Raw genomic sequence first — 14988 nt, 5'->3', positions numbered from 1 at the left:
ACCGTGCGAAACGTGAAGCCCCCAGATTGCCCTCAAGGTGGGTGAGTGCTAGCGACAGCTCTGAGCCGTTGTTAGCACCTGACTGAGAAAATTTGCGACGGCTCAGAGCCGTCGTTAGCACTCAAGGGGTTAAACAGATACTTATGTTTTCTTAAAAATCCACCAGTTATTTGGCATCCATATAAGAAACAGAATAAAAGTACAAATTCTTCATTTTTGTACAATATTTCACAGTCTCTCGTGCTTTGTTTGTCCATTCCTTTTATTAAAATATAGTAAAATGAGTAGGCAGGTGGAAACTCAAAAAATATATGGGTTATACCAGTAGTTACATTTTTTATTTAATCATGATTTTGTAATATTGTGAGTCATGCCTCTTCCAGCTCCACTAGGACCCCATCACAGTCTTTTGGGTGAAGAAAAACAACTAGTTTTCCATGGGCACCAATTTTGGGTTCTTCACTTAGGATCCTAATTTTTTTCTTCTTTAGGTCAGCTATTGCCTCTTTGATGTTATCAACCTGAAACAAAAAAATAAATTTCATGTTATGTTCACTACAAAGAATTGGAGCTTTGTGTTGACATGTATGATTATGGGCATATTTCTTTTTTATAGTGGTAAGAATCCACAATTCCTTACTGTTGGGAATTCATCTCCAGGCCACAATGAAGAGGCCGACACACCCTATAGCAAAAGCTTAAAATATCCCTCCTACTTCCTGATCCTCCCAGTATGCTTTGTACTTGCTTCTGGATTTCATGGATTTTAAACCCAATGTCCCTCAATGGATAGTTCCAGGATGAGAGGGACATAGGAAAGTATTGGCTGTGCAATGTAAATCTTCTGTACGGAATAGTGGTCACAAGCCTGCCACAGGTGTCAGTGGGACAATTCCTTTAGCCTCATCATGCTTGCCCATGAAGATGTACTCCTTCAGTATATCGTCTACTGTTAGTGACAGTACAGGATGGGATCCCTACTGTATTCAAGAATAATAAGAACAGTGGAGGGGACAGTGTCTGGGTAAGTACCTGAATGTTTTGCCTCACACATTTTCAAATGTGCTTTGTTCTCTTGGTATACCTTGCTGAAAAAGAATATGCACATATCATACAATTGTGGGAGCTAGCTGCTGATTGGTGCCTGCACACATTTATCTCTTGTTATTGGCTAACTAGTTCAGCTAGATCTCAGTAGTGCAATGTTGTTCTTTCAGCAATGGATAGAATGAGAATGGAGCAAATTTGATAATAGAAGTAAATTGGAAAGTTGTTTGAAACTGCATGTTCTATCTGAATAAGGAAAGAAAATTGAGGTTTCCTGTCCCTTTAAATCCTGCATTGCAGTTCTAATGTATACCGCGATCACTGTCTAAATCCTGTATTACAGTTCTAACGTATACCACATTAACTGTTTAAAACCTGTGTTGCAGTTATCAGGTATACCACAGTAACTATTTAAAACCTGCAGTGCTGTTCTAATGTATATTGCAGTACCTGATTCCACAGTAGGAGTATACCACAGTAATGGTTTATATCTGAATTGCAGTTCTAATGTATACCTTACTTGTTTTGACACCTTTAAAATCAGGGAACTCTGATTAAAGGGTGCTGCTGATTTTCATCGGACTTAGGGTCCATTTTATGCCTTTCGGCTGAGGGTGTATTCTCACTTCAGGGTATACTACTAGAGTTTTCTCCTTTTTAAGGACAATTAAAAAATGCAGTATTTCTGATGTTTTGACAAGTATGTTGTTTTTACTTAAAAGTGGAGATATTTCTGCTGAACTCTGGAAATTCCTCCTCAATTTCAGAGGGTGGGTTATCCTTCAGCAGGTTTATCTTAAATTCAGATGAGGGATCTGAGGAAGTGTCCTTGTAAGGCAGTTCTTTAAAGCTTCTCCTTTAGGGAGGTTCTACAAGCTTAGGGGTTCAAGGACTCTAAATCTTGGATGGTATTATATTCCTAGAAATCAGTCTGTGTATTCCTTCCTTTCATTCTAGGGCTGTACGATTAATTGCAAATGCGATTTAAAAACGTGATTAATCGCCGCGATTTTAAAACCGCGATAGTCACGATTTTTTGCTAAAAAGAAAATATCCTCAGAAGTGGCTGTAATGCATTGATTTGTATGTGATTTCTTGCAAACTAGCTCCATCTAGTGGCTGCATTTAGCATTTGTAAAATGGCGGTTTTATTTTCACTTTCTGTTTGTTCTCAGTAGTAGAGATGGGAAGTTCGGTTCATTTCGGATGGTTCGATTAACTGAACCGGTTCATGAACCGATTCACCAGTTCACCTACTGAACATGAGGCAGAGCCGCAGATTTTCTGGCTTTACGGACGCTCCAATTGCCGATCCGTTTCCTGCTGATTCATTCATGAATCATGAGTCACTGACTGTGTGAGTGTGTTACAGTCCGACTCCTGAGACTTTATGATATATATATATATATATATATATATATATATATATATATATATATATATATATATATATATATATATATATATATATATATATATATATATATATATATATACACATACACACATATATACAGGTGGCCCTCGGTTTACAACGGTTCAATTTGCACCGTTTCAGAATAACAACCTTTTTTTTCAGTCATGTGACTGCTATTGAAAAGCATTGAGAAGCAGTGCATTGCTAAAAATAGCCAGTAGGTGGAGCTGTCCGCCTGTGTTGCAGAAAAGATATGCAAGCCAAGAAAGCTGATATTAATCAGTTCAACCAGACCTGAGCTATCGAGCAGCTTGCAAAGGAACAAGATCTTCCTGTCTATAAATCAGTCCAGATTGGAATGCATAGAAAGAACTGTTTGCAGAAAAATGCAAGTAAAGTCTGTGTTGTGTGATTATTTTATTAGGTTTATAATGCTGTTTAGCAAATGTTTTTGTTCATTTAACTTAGTTTAATTATATATTCTGTGTTGTGTGATTATTTTATTAGGTTTATAATACTGTTTAGCATTTAAAGTCTTCATTTCAAAGCTTTAAAAATAATGTATTAGGTGTTACTTATGCCAATTTTGAGAGGGGCCTGGAACCTAACTCCCTCACTTCCCATTGACTTACATTATAAACTGGGTTTCAATTTACAACAGTTTCGATTTACAACCATTCCTTCTGGAACCTAACCCCGGCATAAACTGAGGGCTACTTGTATATATAAAAATCAATGTAAATATTTGCATAGTAAATTAGTACATCTAGGCAAGTATCCCCGCTTGCTTTCCCCCAAAAATTCTTAATATGCAATGTTTCCAATGCACAAGATAATTGTGGGTAAGATATGCAAATTAGGTATGCAAATTCTCATTTTTTTTGCTTCAAAAATACTGTTTTAACACAGCGATCCTTTTAAACAGGAATATGACAGCAAACCAGAAATCACTCACTAGACAAGCCTGTTTCGTTCTTTTTAGAACTCATCAGTAGGAGATAGATTTCTGGTTGCTGCATTGGAAAAGCTATTTTCATGGTTAAACCAAAATTAATTAAAATTATGGGGGGGGGGGGGAGATAAAAAACTGAAATTAAAATCCTCCATGTCTCAAAATTAAATCAATGTAAATATTTGCATAGGAAATTAGTACATCTAGGCAAGTATCCCCGCTTGCTTTCCCCCAGAAATTCTTAATATGCAATGTTTCCAATGCACAAGATAATTGTGGGTAAGATATGCAAATTAGGTATGCAAATTCTCAGTTTTTTTGCTTCAAAAATACTGTTTTAACACAGCGATCCTTATAAACAGGAATATAACAGCAAACCAGAAATCACTCACTAGACAAGCCTATTTCGTTCTTTTTAGAACTCATCAGTAGGAGATAGATTTCTGGTTGCTGCATTGGAAAAGCTATTTTCATGGTTAAACCAAAATTAATTAAAATTATGGGAGGGGAGATAAAAAACTGAAATTAAAATCCTCCATGTCTCAAAATTAAATCAATGTAAATATTTGCATAGGAAATTACTAGAAAATATATTAATAGAAAATATATATATATTTGTAGATGTGTTGCTAATTAAAAGTTATCTGAGATATATAGCTTCACAGATTAGAGGAAGAACGACAAATATATATATATATATATATATATATATATATATATATATATATATATATATAGATATATAGAACATGGGATACTGAATCCGGTTTGGGGTGGGGTGGTTGGTTATTCCAATTCTAGTTTCTTTGAGAATGTACTTTTCCATCTGCCTTGGGAGATCGTTCCCATGGAGGCCAGCCTTTTGAGTTGGGGGTGGCCTGGGGTTCTGGAAGGACTCAGGAAGTTTAGTTTCCTCATGAGGTTTCAGATATGTATCTTGGAACTTTGTGTGATATTCAGAGCTTTTCAGACACAGCTTCTTCTCAGGACCCACAGTTTCCTAGCCATGAAGGGAGTATCCAGCTGGGCAGAAGTTTATCAGTGTGCTATATTCTGCACTTCAAATCTCCGTAAGTCTGCAAGTAGTCAGCAGCTTTTTTTTTAGTTGATCTTTATGTGTTGAGCTTTATCCAAGGGTACTAGCTCAGATTAATAAGCAATCATACTAGCTTCTGTTGGGCTTGCAGGAGGGTGTCTGTAAAGTAGGTGTAGATTTCCAGCGAAGTTGGTTATCTCAAGGTATTTTTTTGCCTACAGAAAATCTTTCATCTCTCCATTTGACTGCTTGGAGACTGAACGCTTAGTTTCTCTCAGAAGTTTCTCTGACCTTATAGCGGATAACTTGATTAGCTTAGCATGCTACTTTTCTAGATGGCTTTGCCTTGAGGTGTGGAAGGATTTTCCCTTCTTGGTGTTGGGCTCAGAGTTTCTTACTGTTGTTTTTTCCTTTTTGTTTTTTATTGCCAATGCTATAATTGGTTCTAAAGTTGTTATTCTGGGAGGATTTGGCTATTTACTCAGCTAGGAGAGTCTGAGTAGTTGTTGTCTTCTTGGAAAATAGGTGCCTGACACTTTTCTTTTGTCCCACCCATTTTTCGTGGACTCCACAGCTTGGGTATTAGTTCCCAACAGTAAAGAAAACTATGGACTCTCACCACCATGAGAAAACATAATTTATGCTTACCTGATAAATTCCTTTATTTTTTGGTGGTGAGAGTCCATGAACACGCCAAATTTTTCTTAGTGGCGGCAATTCTAGTTTGCACTTCTTTACCCTACTACTATCAGTCTTACTACTTCCTCCAATACTTGGCTATATGTAATACTGGGAGTATCAGGAAGAAGGAGGGATATTTGAGCTTTTGCTATAGGGTGCCTTTGCCTCCGCCTGGTGGCCTTGAGATGAATTCCCGAAAAGTATAATGAATTAATAAATGTATGTGTGTATATATATATATATATACATATATATATACATATATATATATACATATATATATATATATATAAATATATGTACATATATATATATATATATATATATATATATATGCGCCGATTGTGTATATATGTATACACACATATATATATATACATATATATATATATATATATATATATATATATATATATATATATATATATATATATATATACACATACACACACACATACATATATATATATATAAAAATGCAGCGTTGTGTGAGTGTTGAGTTATCTTGGATTGCCATATATATGTGTGTATACACACACACACATATATATATATATATATATATATATATATATATATATATATATATATATATATATATATATATATATATATATATATATACACACACATATATAAATACACACACATATATAAATACACACACATATAATATATATGTGTGTGTATATATATATATGTCTGTGTGTGTGTGTGTGTATATGTTACAATAAAAGAAAGCACAATAAATAATGTATGTATATTGCAATTTTCTATTTTTATTAAATAATGGAATACACTAATATATGAAAAAAAGATTTGCTTTATTATCATTTAAAGGGATACTAAACCCAAATTCTTTCTTGCATGATTCGGACAGAACAGCAATTATAAGCAACTTTTTAATTTACTCCTATTATCAATTTTTCTGCGTTCTCTTGGTATTTTTATTTCAAAAAGCAGAAATGAAAGCTTAGGAGCCGGCCCATTTTAGGTTCAGCACCTGGATAGCGCTTGCTGATTAGTGGCTAAATGTAGCCACCAATCAGCAAGCACTATCCAGGTGCTAAACCTAAAATGGGCCGGCTCCTTAGCTTTCATTTCTGCTTTCTGAAATAAGATGCAAAGAGAACAAAGAAAAATTGATAATACAAGTAACTTAGAATGTTGCTTAAAATTGTTGTTCTATCTGAATTCTGAAATAATAAATTTGGGTTTAGTGTCCCTTTAATATGAAGAAAATTAACTAATGTGTATAAAGAAAGTAGCAAAGAGCTGTATCTTTATAGTGGAGAAGAATGAGATTACGTGTGAAAACTCTTATTAAAGAGGTTATTGTTATTACCTCAATACAAATATGATGCATTCCTCCATCTTTGTTTTTCTGCAGAAAGCCAGAGATAGGACTTTTTTGTCCAAGAGGGTGCAAAAGTTCCAGCTTTGTGTTCCCTAGCTCCACAAAAACCGTGTACACTCCATGCTCAGGAAGCGGGACAGTCTCGCTTACTTTGGCCCCTAATACATCTTGATATAAGGAACATGCTTTTTTCAAGTCAGGGACTGCTATGGCGACATGATTGAGGCGCCCCAGTTTCCATGGAAGGGTAGGAATTTTCTGAGCCAGATGCAGAGAAGATGATATACTTCTAGCTTGCATTAACATGTGGCTTCTACATAACAGTCCTACGAAAGAGACCAATAGCATGTAAGCATAATGGCGCAAAGGAATAAAATATTACTGCTAAAAACCTCTCAGACATAGCCTTTCAACATACTTATCAGTTTGGTTTTATGATATTTAAACAAGGAAATGAATACTGAACGGCTTTGCATCCGTAACAATGCATTTGCACAAATACTCAATCACCAAATATACATCTATGCAATGTTTGAGAAGTAGCGGACACGTTTAGAGCCTCTATCCCCCCCATAAAACAGAGAGGGTTATGAAACCCCAGTTTAGAATAGGGGAACCCCCTTTTTCCAGTATGGGATCTCATTCTCCTGTCATAAATAAGTGATCTGCATAAAAATAGAAAATAAAATAAAAAATCACCTACCTACCTAATGTATTTACTGTATTTAGGGCAGTAACATAGAGGAGCCTCTATCCCTTAAAGACAGCATACAACACACTACCTCTCATATGTAAAAGGGTATTACCTATTTTCAAATGAGGGGTCTCCTACCCTTTTAAGTAGAAGATGATTTCCATAAATGAGGGGCCTCATACCATTTTAAGTAGCAGATGAATTCCATAAATGAGGGGCCTCATACCATTTTAAGTAGAAGATGAATTCCATAAATGAGGGGCCTCATACCATTTTAAGTAGAAGATGATTTCCATAAATGAGGGGCCTCATACCATTTTAAGTAGCAGATGATTGCCATACAAATGTTAATAATTGGTCTAATGTGTGCCTTTTTCAGTGCCCTGGGTTTTAAAATGTGCCCTTGCACCCCAAAATAACCACAACAGTGCAAATAACCCCTCTTTTGAAGACAAGAGGCCACTCTTTCAAAGAAGTGCTCACATGCCCCGATAACTATCCGCTAATCACTTGACAGAACCATAAGCACATGTAGCCATCTTGCCCTCCACAATACATAAAAATGCGGCCAGTGGAATGACATAATAATGATACCAATCTTATAATTAGTTCTATTTTGGCGGTTACAACTCATAAGAGGCCTTTATTAACCTTTTACCATAAAATATATCATAGGGCCTGTGACGAACCAAGGTTATCCAACCCTGCACCAGTCACTTATTTGGCACAGAAAGGGTTTTCAGCCCCCTTTTCTGTCACCTATAACTCAAATGCTGCCACCACTTAAAATTTATTAAAGGGAAAATCTTAAGGAAAACCCCAGACTTTACACATTAACTCTAGAAATACAATTTAGCAGAAAATAACCTAAAATTATACAGTTCTAATATTCCAGTCTCTTTCAGTAAAGTGGTTCAATTATTAGACAAAGGCCAAACTTAATAAAGGAATTATTTATTATGCCAAAAATATTATGCACAATGCATTAATAATAAAAAGTTGTTACAAATAAAATTACACACGCAAACAGTGTTTTAAAATAAAAAGGAGAAAAACAGAATTGAATACTTTACTAGCTTCAAGATCTGCGCCAGGGGAATGGCAAGAAAATGATGGCTCCTTACTTCTGTACAGCAGCTCCCCTTGTAAGAATGACAATCTTATAGTTAAAAAATAAGATTCTTAAACCTACTTCTCAGAGATCATGTTGCTTAACCACACCCTCCTGGGTGGGCTAAGAAACCCCACTGTCTTTACAACCTTCAATAGACTAAATTTCTTGCCTGAATTTATACAATCCATTATCATTCCTGCTAGGTAAGAAATTTCTATATTTACATATTTAGAACCTCTTAGTTTTATTGGGAGAACCAGTTTGATATCAAATATGCCATAGGTTGTCATATTTACCTGCCGTTAAGGTTATAACACTTTTAACCTACATATGTACATAATATACCAATGTCCTGTCAGTGACCTGGTCAGTTTTTGTAATGAAGGGCCTGTTTTGCATCATGCATTCTATTGACAGCTTAAGCCATAAACTTTATCCTGTGTATCTCTGTGACTAAGAGCTTCAGTGATTTTATGACTCAATGCATACACACTAGCATTTGGTGGCTAGTTAGAGGGTTCTGGCACTTCAAAGAAAATACAAACACAATTCTTCTTGAAAACAAATAACTGTTTTGAGTGCAAGCTACACAAAGTTAACTCCTTAGGAGCTGAATCCTGAGATATTGTGACAGGGCCTCACGTTTAAAAGACTGAGGTTTCACAATTCAAGTAAGGGGTATAATGCCCTTATTGCTATGAAATGATTGTCATAGGTACTTAGGATAACCTGGCAGTAACCAATAGCCAATTTTTTATGTTGTTGATGTTACAGCTCTAAACTAATCAAAAAGGTTTGTTTTTATTTAAACAATGAAATGAATACTGAACGGCTTGGCATCCGTAACAATGAATTGGCACAAATAATCATCAAATCCATACACATTTCAGATTTGTCTAATGAATAGATTGCTGTGTGCTATAACATGTTGGTTTGCAGTAAATCGTCAGATTATTATAAATAAATTGCTAATGCAGTTTCTAGTTAAAGGATTACTTTCTGTTATAATTTTTAAGCCAAACAACTAACATATTAAAGTTAATAAACATTAATTAAAACCTACTGACCTATATTTTCTCCAAAACGAAGTTTCATAACGTTATAAAAGTTATATCTTTTATTCCCCGATGATGTCACGTTATCCTGCCCACTATTTTCAGCACTGAGTGTTCAAAATACTTAAAACAATGAAATTGTGTTTAAAGCGCCATTTTGAAACCTAGGTATTGTAAATGGATTGGTACAGAGCAAAGGATACCCACGGAGTGGGTTTGGAAAACAATTAAATTTGCAGATAAGATTTCTGATATACAGTAGAGATATGTTAATGAAATGCTATTGATAAAAAGTGTATTTGGGGTAGTTGGTTAGTAACAGGCATAGAAAATATTTACTTACAGTGGCCCTTTAACTACTATATTTTTTTTTATTTGTATAGACTGTGACCATCATTGTGTTTGCATACACAATTAAGGTATGCTGCTGTAGAAAAGTAACATTTTGCTTTGTACTCAACTACAGGGATTAACAACGAGATGTATTTGTTTGGTCTTGGTCTATTTTTATATAACTGTTAATTTGCCAAGTTATATGTGAATGAGGGTTGGATAAACATATTAAATGACAAAAAAAACAAACAACAAACATGTAAAGTACTTAAAGGGACACTGAACCCACATTTTTTCATTCGTGATTCGGATAGAGCATGCAATTTTAAGCAACTTTCTAATTTACGCCTGTTATCAAATTTTCTTCATTCTCTTGGTATCTTTATTTGAAAAGCAAGAATGTAAGTTTAGATGTCGGCCCATTTTTGGTTATCAACCTGGGTTGTTCTTGCTGATTGGTGGATAAATTCACACACCAATAAACAAGTGCTGTCCAGGGTACTAAACGAAAAAGTGACTTTTTTTTTGTTGAAATCATTTTTATTAAGTTTACAAATTTATACAAACATATACAAAAATAAAAATGGTTCAGTCTGAAAACGTGTCTTAAAGGGCCACTGTAAGTAAATATTTTCTATGCCTGTTACTAACTAACTACCCCAAATATGCTTTTTATCAATAGCATTTCATTAACATATCTCTACCGTATATCAGAAATCTTGTCTGCAAATTTAATTGTTTTCCAAACCAACTCTGTGGGTATCCTTTGCTCTGTACCAATCCGTTTACAATACCTAGGTTTCAAAATGGCGCTTTAAACACAAAGTTATTGGTTTAAGTATTTTGAACATGCAGTGCTGAAAATAGTGGGCAGGATAACGTGACATCATCGGCGAATAAAATATATAACTTTTAGAACGTTATGAAACTTCGTTTTGGAGAAAATATAGGTCAGTAGGTTTTAATTAATGTTTATTAGTTTTAATATGTTAGTTGTTTATCTTAAAAATTATAACAGAAAGTAATCCTTTAAGCATTTTAAATAAATCTACTTTTGACTCAAGAAGGTACATCTTAAAACAGAGATTGGATCTCTCTCTACAATACAAAACAGTTCAATGTTCAATCCTCTTTCAAAATCGCCACCATCTGGTCCGTTGACCTCAATTAATTAAATGTTATTGCTTGGCTTGGATAGATCCAGGATAAAAGGGAGACCCTCCCCATTTTGTGTCATCTCTTGGACGGCTTATCATTTAATGAAGGGTATGAGTTGACCTGTCAATCTTTTTACCCCTTCAATATACATTATATAAGGCTCCCATTGTTCAATAAAGCTATCCCTAGTATTCAGAAGTTCTGCAGATGCGCTTGATATGTTATAGTGGTATTCAATTCTCTTTTCAACATATTTTAATGAGGGGATATCAGTTTTCCACAGGGGCGGACTGACAAGTCGGGCAAATCGGCCCTGGCCCGAGGGCCCGACTTCTTAAAGGGGCCCGCCCCCTGCATCAAAGTAGCTGTAGCTGGCTTTTTTTTTCTATTAAAATTTTTTTATTAAGATTTTTTGTTGCCTTAATTATTTTATTTTTTTTGTGTGGGGGTGGGGGGTGGCGGGGGGTCGCCCTCGGCAGTGTGTCGTGACTTGTTTTTTTAACTCTGTCAAGCAGGAGCCGCCGAGCCGGTTAGCCTGGCAGTAACGTCACTGTGATTGACAAGTGCAAACAAGTCCTGTCTCTGGCTCTGTACTCCACTGTGTGACTGTTAATAGCAAAAGACTGGACTGGACTCTGGAGCAATGGAGCCTGTAAGTAAGGCGGCAACCTGCCCTGCAACTTAATATGTGGACCGTCACCGGCCAGTGTGTATATCCGGAATCCGGTCCACATATTACACTCCCACCTGCCCTGGCTCTGTCTCACTGCTCAGCTCCGCCTCCACACGCCGCGCGCACACAATTTTAAATGCGCATTAGTCTCAGGCGGCAGGAGCTGCAGCAGACCATGTGTGGCCATGTGCTAGAGCCAAGGAGGACAGGGGAGTCAGGACAGCTGAGCAGCAACCGGCGTTCTAAAGTAAACCGATGGCAAGCAACAATGACGAGTCAGCTAGCCAGGTAAGTGAAGGAGCCGGTTGCTGCCGGAGGGGGGGCCAGGGGGCAGGGCTGTATAATACTAAGTAAGTAGTACTTACAATAAAATACACTTATTTGGGCAGCCAGCAGTCCGGAATTTGGGAGAATTCTGTGTGTAGCCCAATATCTGTCCGTGGCCGTGCTGTGCAGATAAAGTGAGTCATCTGGAGTCGGTGACAAAGCAGAGATGGAAAGTCAGGGTGATAAGAATATATAAATAGTGTAATGAGGACACAAAAGCACTCAGCTATTGTAAGATTACGGCCAGAGCCCACATCTAAATAAAATATATTAAAGGAACTTATTTTATTCACGAGCAAATTGATAAGTGTAAAGTGACAGTGTTTGCAGTGCAAATAAAGGACACATTGTGTGAAACAGTGAAAGTGTTAAAAAGAACTAAAGAAACGTCCCACACAAACATATATTTTTTTAACCTTGGCTTTTGTAAAATATGGATGGTTGATAAATTGTTTGTTTGTCGACTGGCAGGAAGTGCAGTTCAGTATAATTGCAGCACTTCCTGTATTTGGCAGAAGTGGTGGTGACATTGCCCTCACATCAGATCACAGCAGCACAAATCTGTTAGCTCTGCATTTGCTGAAGCAGTAAATATGTGCTAAAGGTGCGCTGGATGCAGGTGTGTGTATAACAAATAAATAATCATTAACAGGACTCCTGCTTATTACAAAAATTCTAAAAGGGGTTGAAATTCTAAATTTTAATAAAGCAAATTGACACTGGTATTACACAGACATAACTTGATCTTTACATACTGAGCACTGCAGAGATCAATATACCGAATGTTGTAAAATGAACTGATTCAGGAGTCAGGACTGTGTGTGTGTGAGACAGAGGGAACATCTTTATAATAATATATATCTGTATATAAGGTGGGGAGGGGGCTGTGTGTGTGTGTGTGTGAGACACAGGGAATCTCTCTATAATTTTATATATCTGTATATAAGGTACTGGGGAGGGGGCTGTGTGTGTGTGAGAGACAGAGGGGGGCTCTCTATAATATTATATATCTGTATATAAGGTACTGGGGAGGGGGCTGTGTGTGTGTGAGACAGAGGGGGCCTCTCTATAATATTATATATCTGTATATAAGGTACTGGGGAGGGGGCTGTGTGTGTGTGAGACACAGGGAATCTCTCTATAATATTATATATCTGTATATAAGGTACTGGGCAGGGGGCTGTGTGTGTGTGTAGCAACTTAGATAATAGAAGTAAATTGTAATGAATGTGTTTAAAATTGTATGTTCAATCTGAATCATTAAAGGGACAGTAAAGTCATAATTAGACATTTATGATTTACACAGAGCATAACATTTTAAATAACTTTCTGATTTAATTCTATTATTTAATTTGCTTCCTTATCTTGTTATCCTTTGCTGAAAGGTTTATCTAGGTAAGCTCAGGAGCAGCAAAGAACCAAGGTTCTAGCTACTGACTGGTGGCTGCATATATATACTGATTGTCATTGGCTCACCCATGTGTTCACTTAGAAACCAGTAGTGCAGTGCTGCGCCTTCAACAAATGATACCACGAGAATTAAGTAAATTTGATAATTGAAGTAAACTGGAAAGTTGTTTAAAATTGTATGTTTCACCTAAATCATGAAATACATTTTTGGGTTTCATCATCATCATTATTATTATTATTATCGTTTATTGATAGAGCGGCAATAGATTTTACCCCCTTGTCTGCCCCTATTTACTTTTTGCTCCATACTGTAGTGCATATAGGAATGGGGATATATTTTTTTTTTCCCATAAGCACTTGCTAATTTACAATATTTAGTTCTTATTAAAAATATTTATGGAAAAAATTGTCTCTTTAAATGGCAATGAAAACATGGTGGGGGAGGGGCATATCAAGGGGGAGGGGCAATGGAGGTGGGAGGGGCAATGGAGGTGGGAAGGGCACATGAGATGGGAGGGGCAATATGGTGGAGGAGGGGCAGAGAAGGTAGGTAGGTGGAGCAAAGAGGGCGTGGGGGGGCCCTGTCACACTTTTGCCCGGGGGCCCTGAATGGTCTCAGTCCGCCCCTGGTTTTCCAGTACTTGGCAAAACATATTTGTGTTATGGTACATATCATATTCACCAGTTTAAAATGCCTACTTCTGTCTTGAGTATTGTGCTTAAATATGATGAGATATGGTCCCACACCTGTTTTACTTTTGCACAATGCCACCACTTATGCACATAAGAGCCTATCTCCCCACAGCCCCTATAGCATAGATGGTGATCCAGTTCTCCTGCCTTGGCTAGTCTAGTAGGATATATATACCACTTATGTAAAACTTTAAGGTAATTTTCTTTTAGTGATGCATTGGGAGAGAATCTTAGTCCTCTCTGAATGTTTTTTTACCCAAGCTTGTACTGACCATGATGTGCCTAGGTCTCTTTCCCATTTTATCATGGTGCTGTTTTTTTTTGTCCTTATTTTTAACGTTAAATATTGGGTATAGTAAAGTAATCATACCTTTCTTGAACTCTCTTGAGATACAAAGGGATTTGAAGATGTGTTGTTTGATGTCAGTGTGTTTCCTAATATCTCCTGAACTCTGGACTTGAGTTGCAAATAATGAAACCATATATTGTTCATAAGACATTATTCTATTGTTTATGTGTGTCTGCAATTCGGTATAGGCCCTTGTTTTCCCATTTTCTTTGCATTTGGGGATCTATTATTGTATTGATGGATACCAGAGGGGCTGCTTTAGACCAGATGTTGACCAGTGAATAGGCTTTGATCAGTTTATCCCATAGAGAGATGGTGTGGTGAATTGACAAAAACTGTCTTACATGTAGGGGTCTATTTTGTTTACCTACCCAAAGTAATTTATCTATTCTTCCTATCCCCATGATGTCTGCCTCTAGTTGGACCCATTGTGGTGCATTAATTGTCCTATGCCAATGTATAGTCTGAGCCATTCTGGTCGCATAGTAATAGGATATCAAGTTTGGGAGGCCCACTCCACCGCCCTCCTTATGTTTAGTCAGTATATCTTTGTTGATTCTCGCCCTTTTCCCCTGCCAAATAAATTTAAGGATCTCCTTCTGCATAGAGTGTATCTCTGACATCGGTACTGTTATTGGGAGAGAGCAGAATAAATAAAGGATTTTAGGTAATACCGTCATTTTGATAGATAT

The 14988-nt window shown here is 36.5% G+C and overlaps 1 protein-coding gene across 3 annotated transcripts in view; it reads right to left on the bottom strand.

The window, feature by feature from the left end:
- Window positions 1-244: 244 nt before the first annotated feature.
- LOC128655910 (methylmalonyl-CoA epimerase, mitochondrial) overlaps window positions 245-14988 on the bottom strand; it is a 33941-nt gene continuing 19197 nt past the window's right edge. For 2 of the 3 annotated variants that reach the window (XM_053709502.1, XM_053709501.1), the window contains exons 2-3: window positions 6479-6816; window positions 245-521 (exon numbers count right to left, since the gene is read on the bottom strand). In XM_053709502.1, coding sequence (XP_053565477.1) covers window positions 369-521; window positions 6479-6796 — 471 coding nt within the window. In that variant the 5' untranslated portion in view covers window positions 6797-6816 and the 3' untranslated portion in view covers window positions 245-368. Of the gene's footprint in view, window positions 522-6478; window positions 6817-11882; window positions 11991-14988 lie in introns of those variants that run through there. The other variant, XM_053709503.1, reaches the window with a different exon arrangement.

Source organism: Bombina bombina, chromosome 4, assembly GCF_027579735.1.
Source record: "Bombina bombina isolate aBomBom1 chromosome 4, aBomBom1.pri, whole genome shotgun sequence".
NCBI classification, from domain to species: Eukaryota; Metazoa; Chordata; class Amphibia; order Anura; family Bombinatoridae; genus Bombina; species Bombina bombina.
This window is presented reverse-complemented; position numbering and strand designations above follow the sequence as displayed.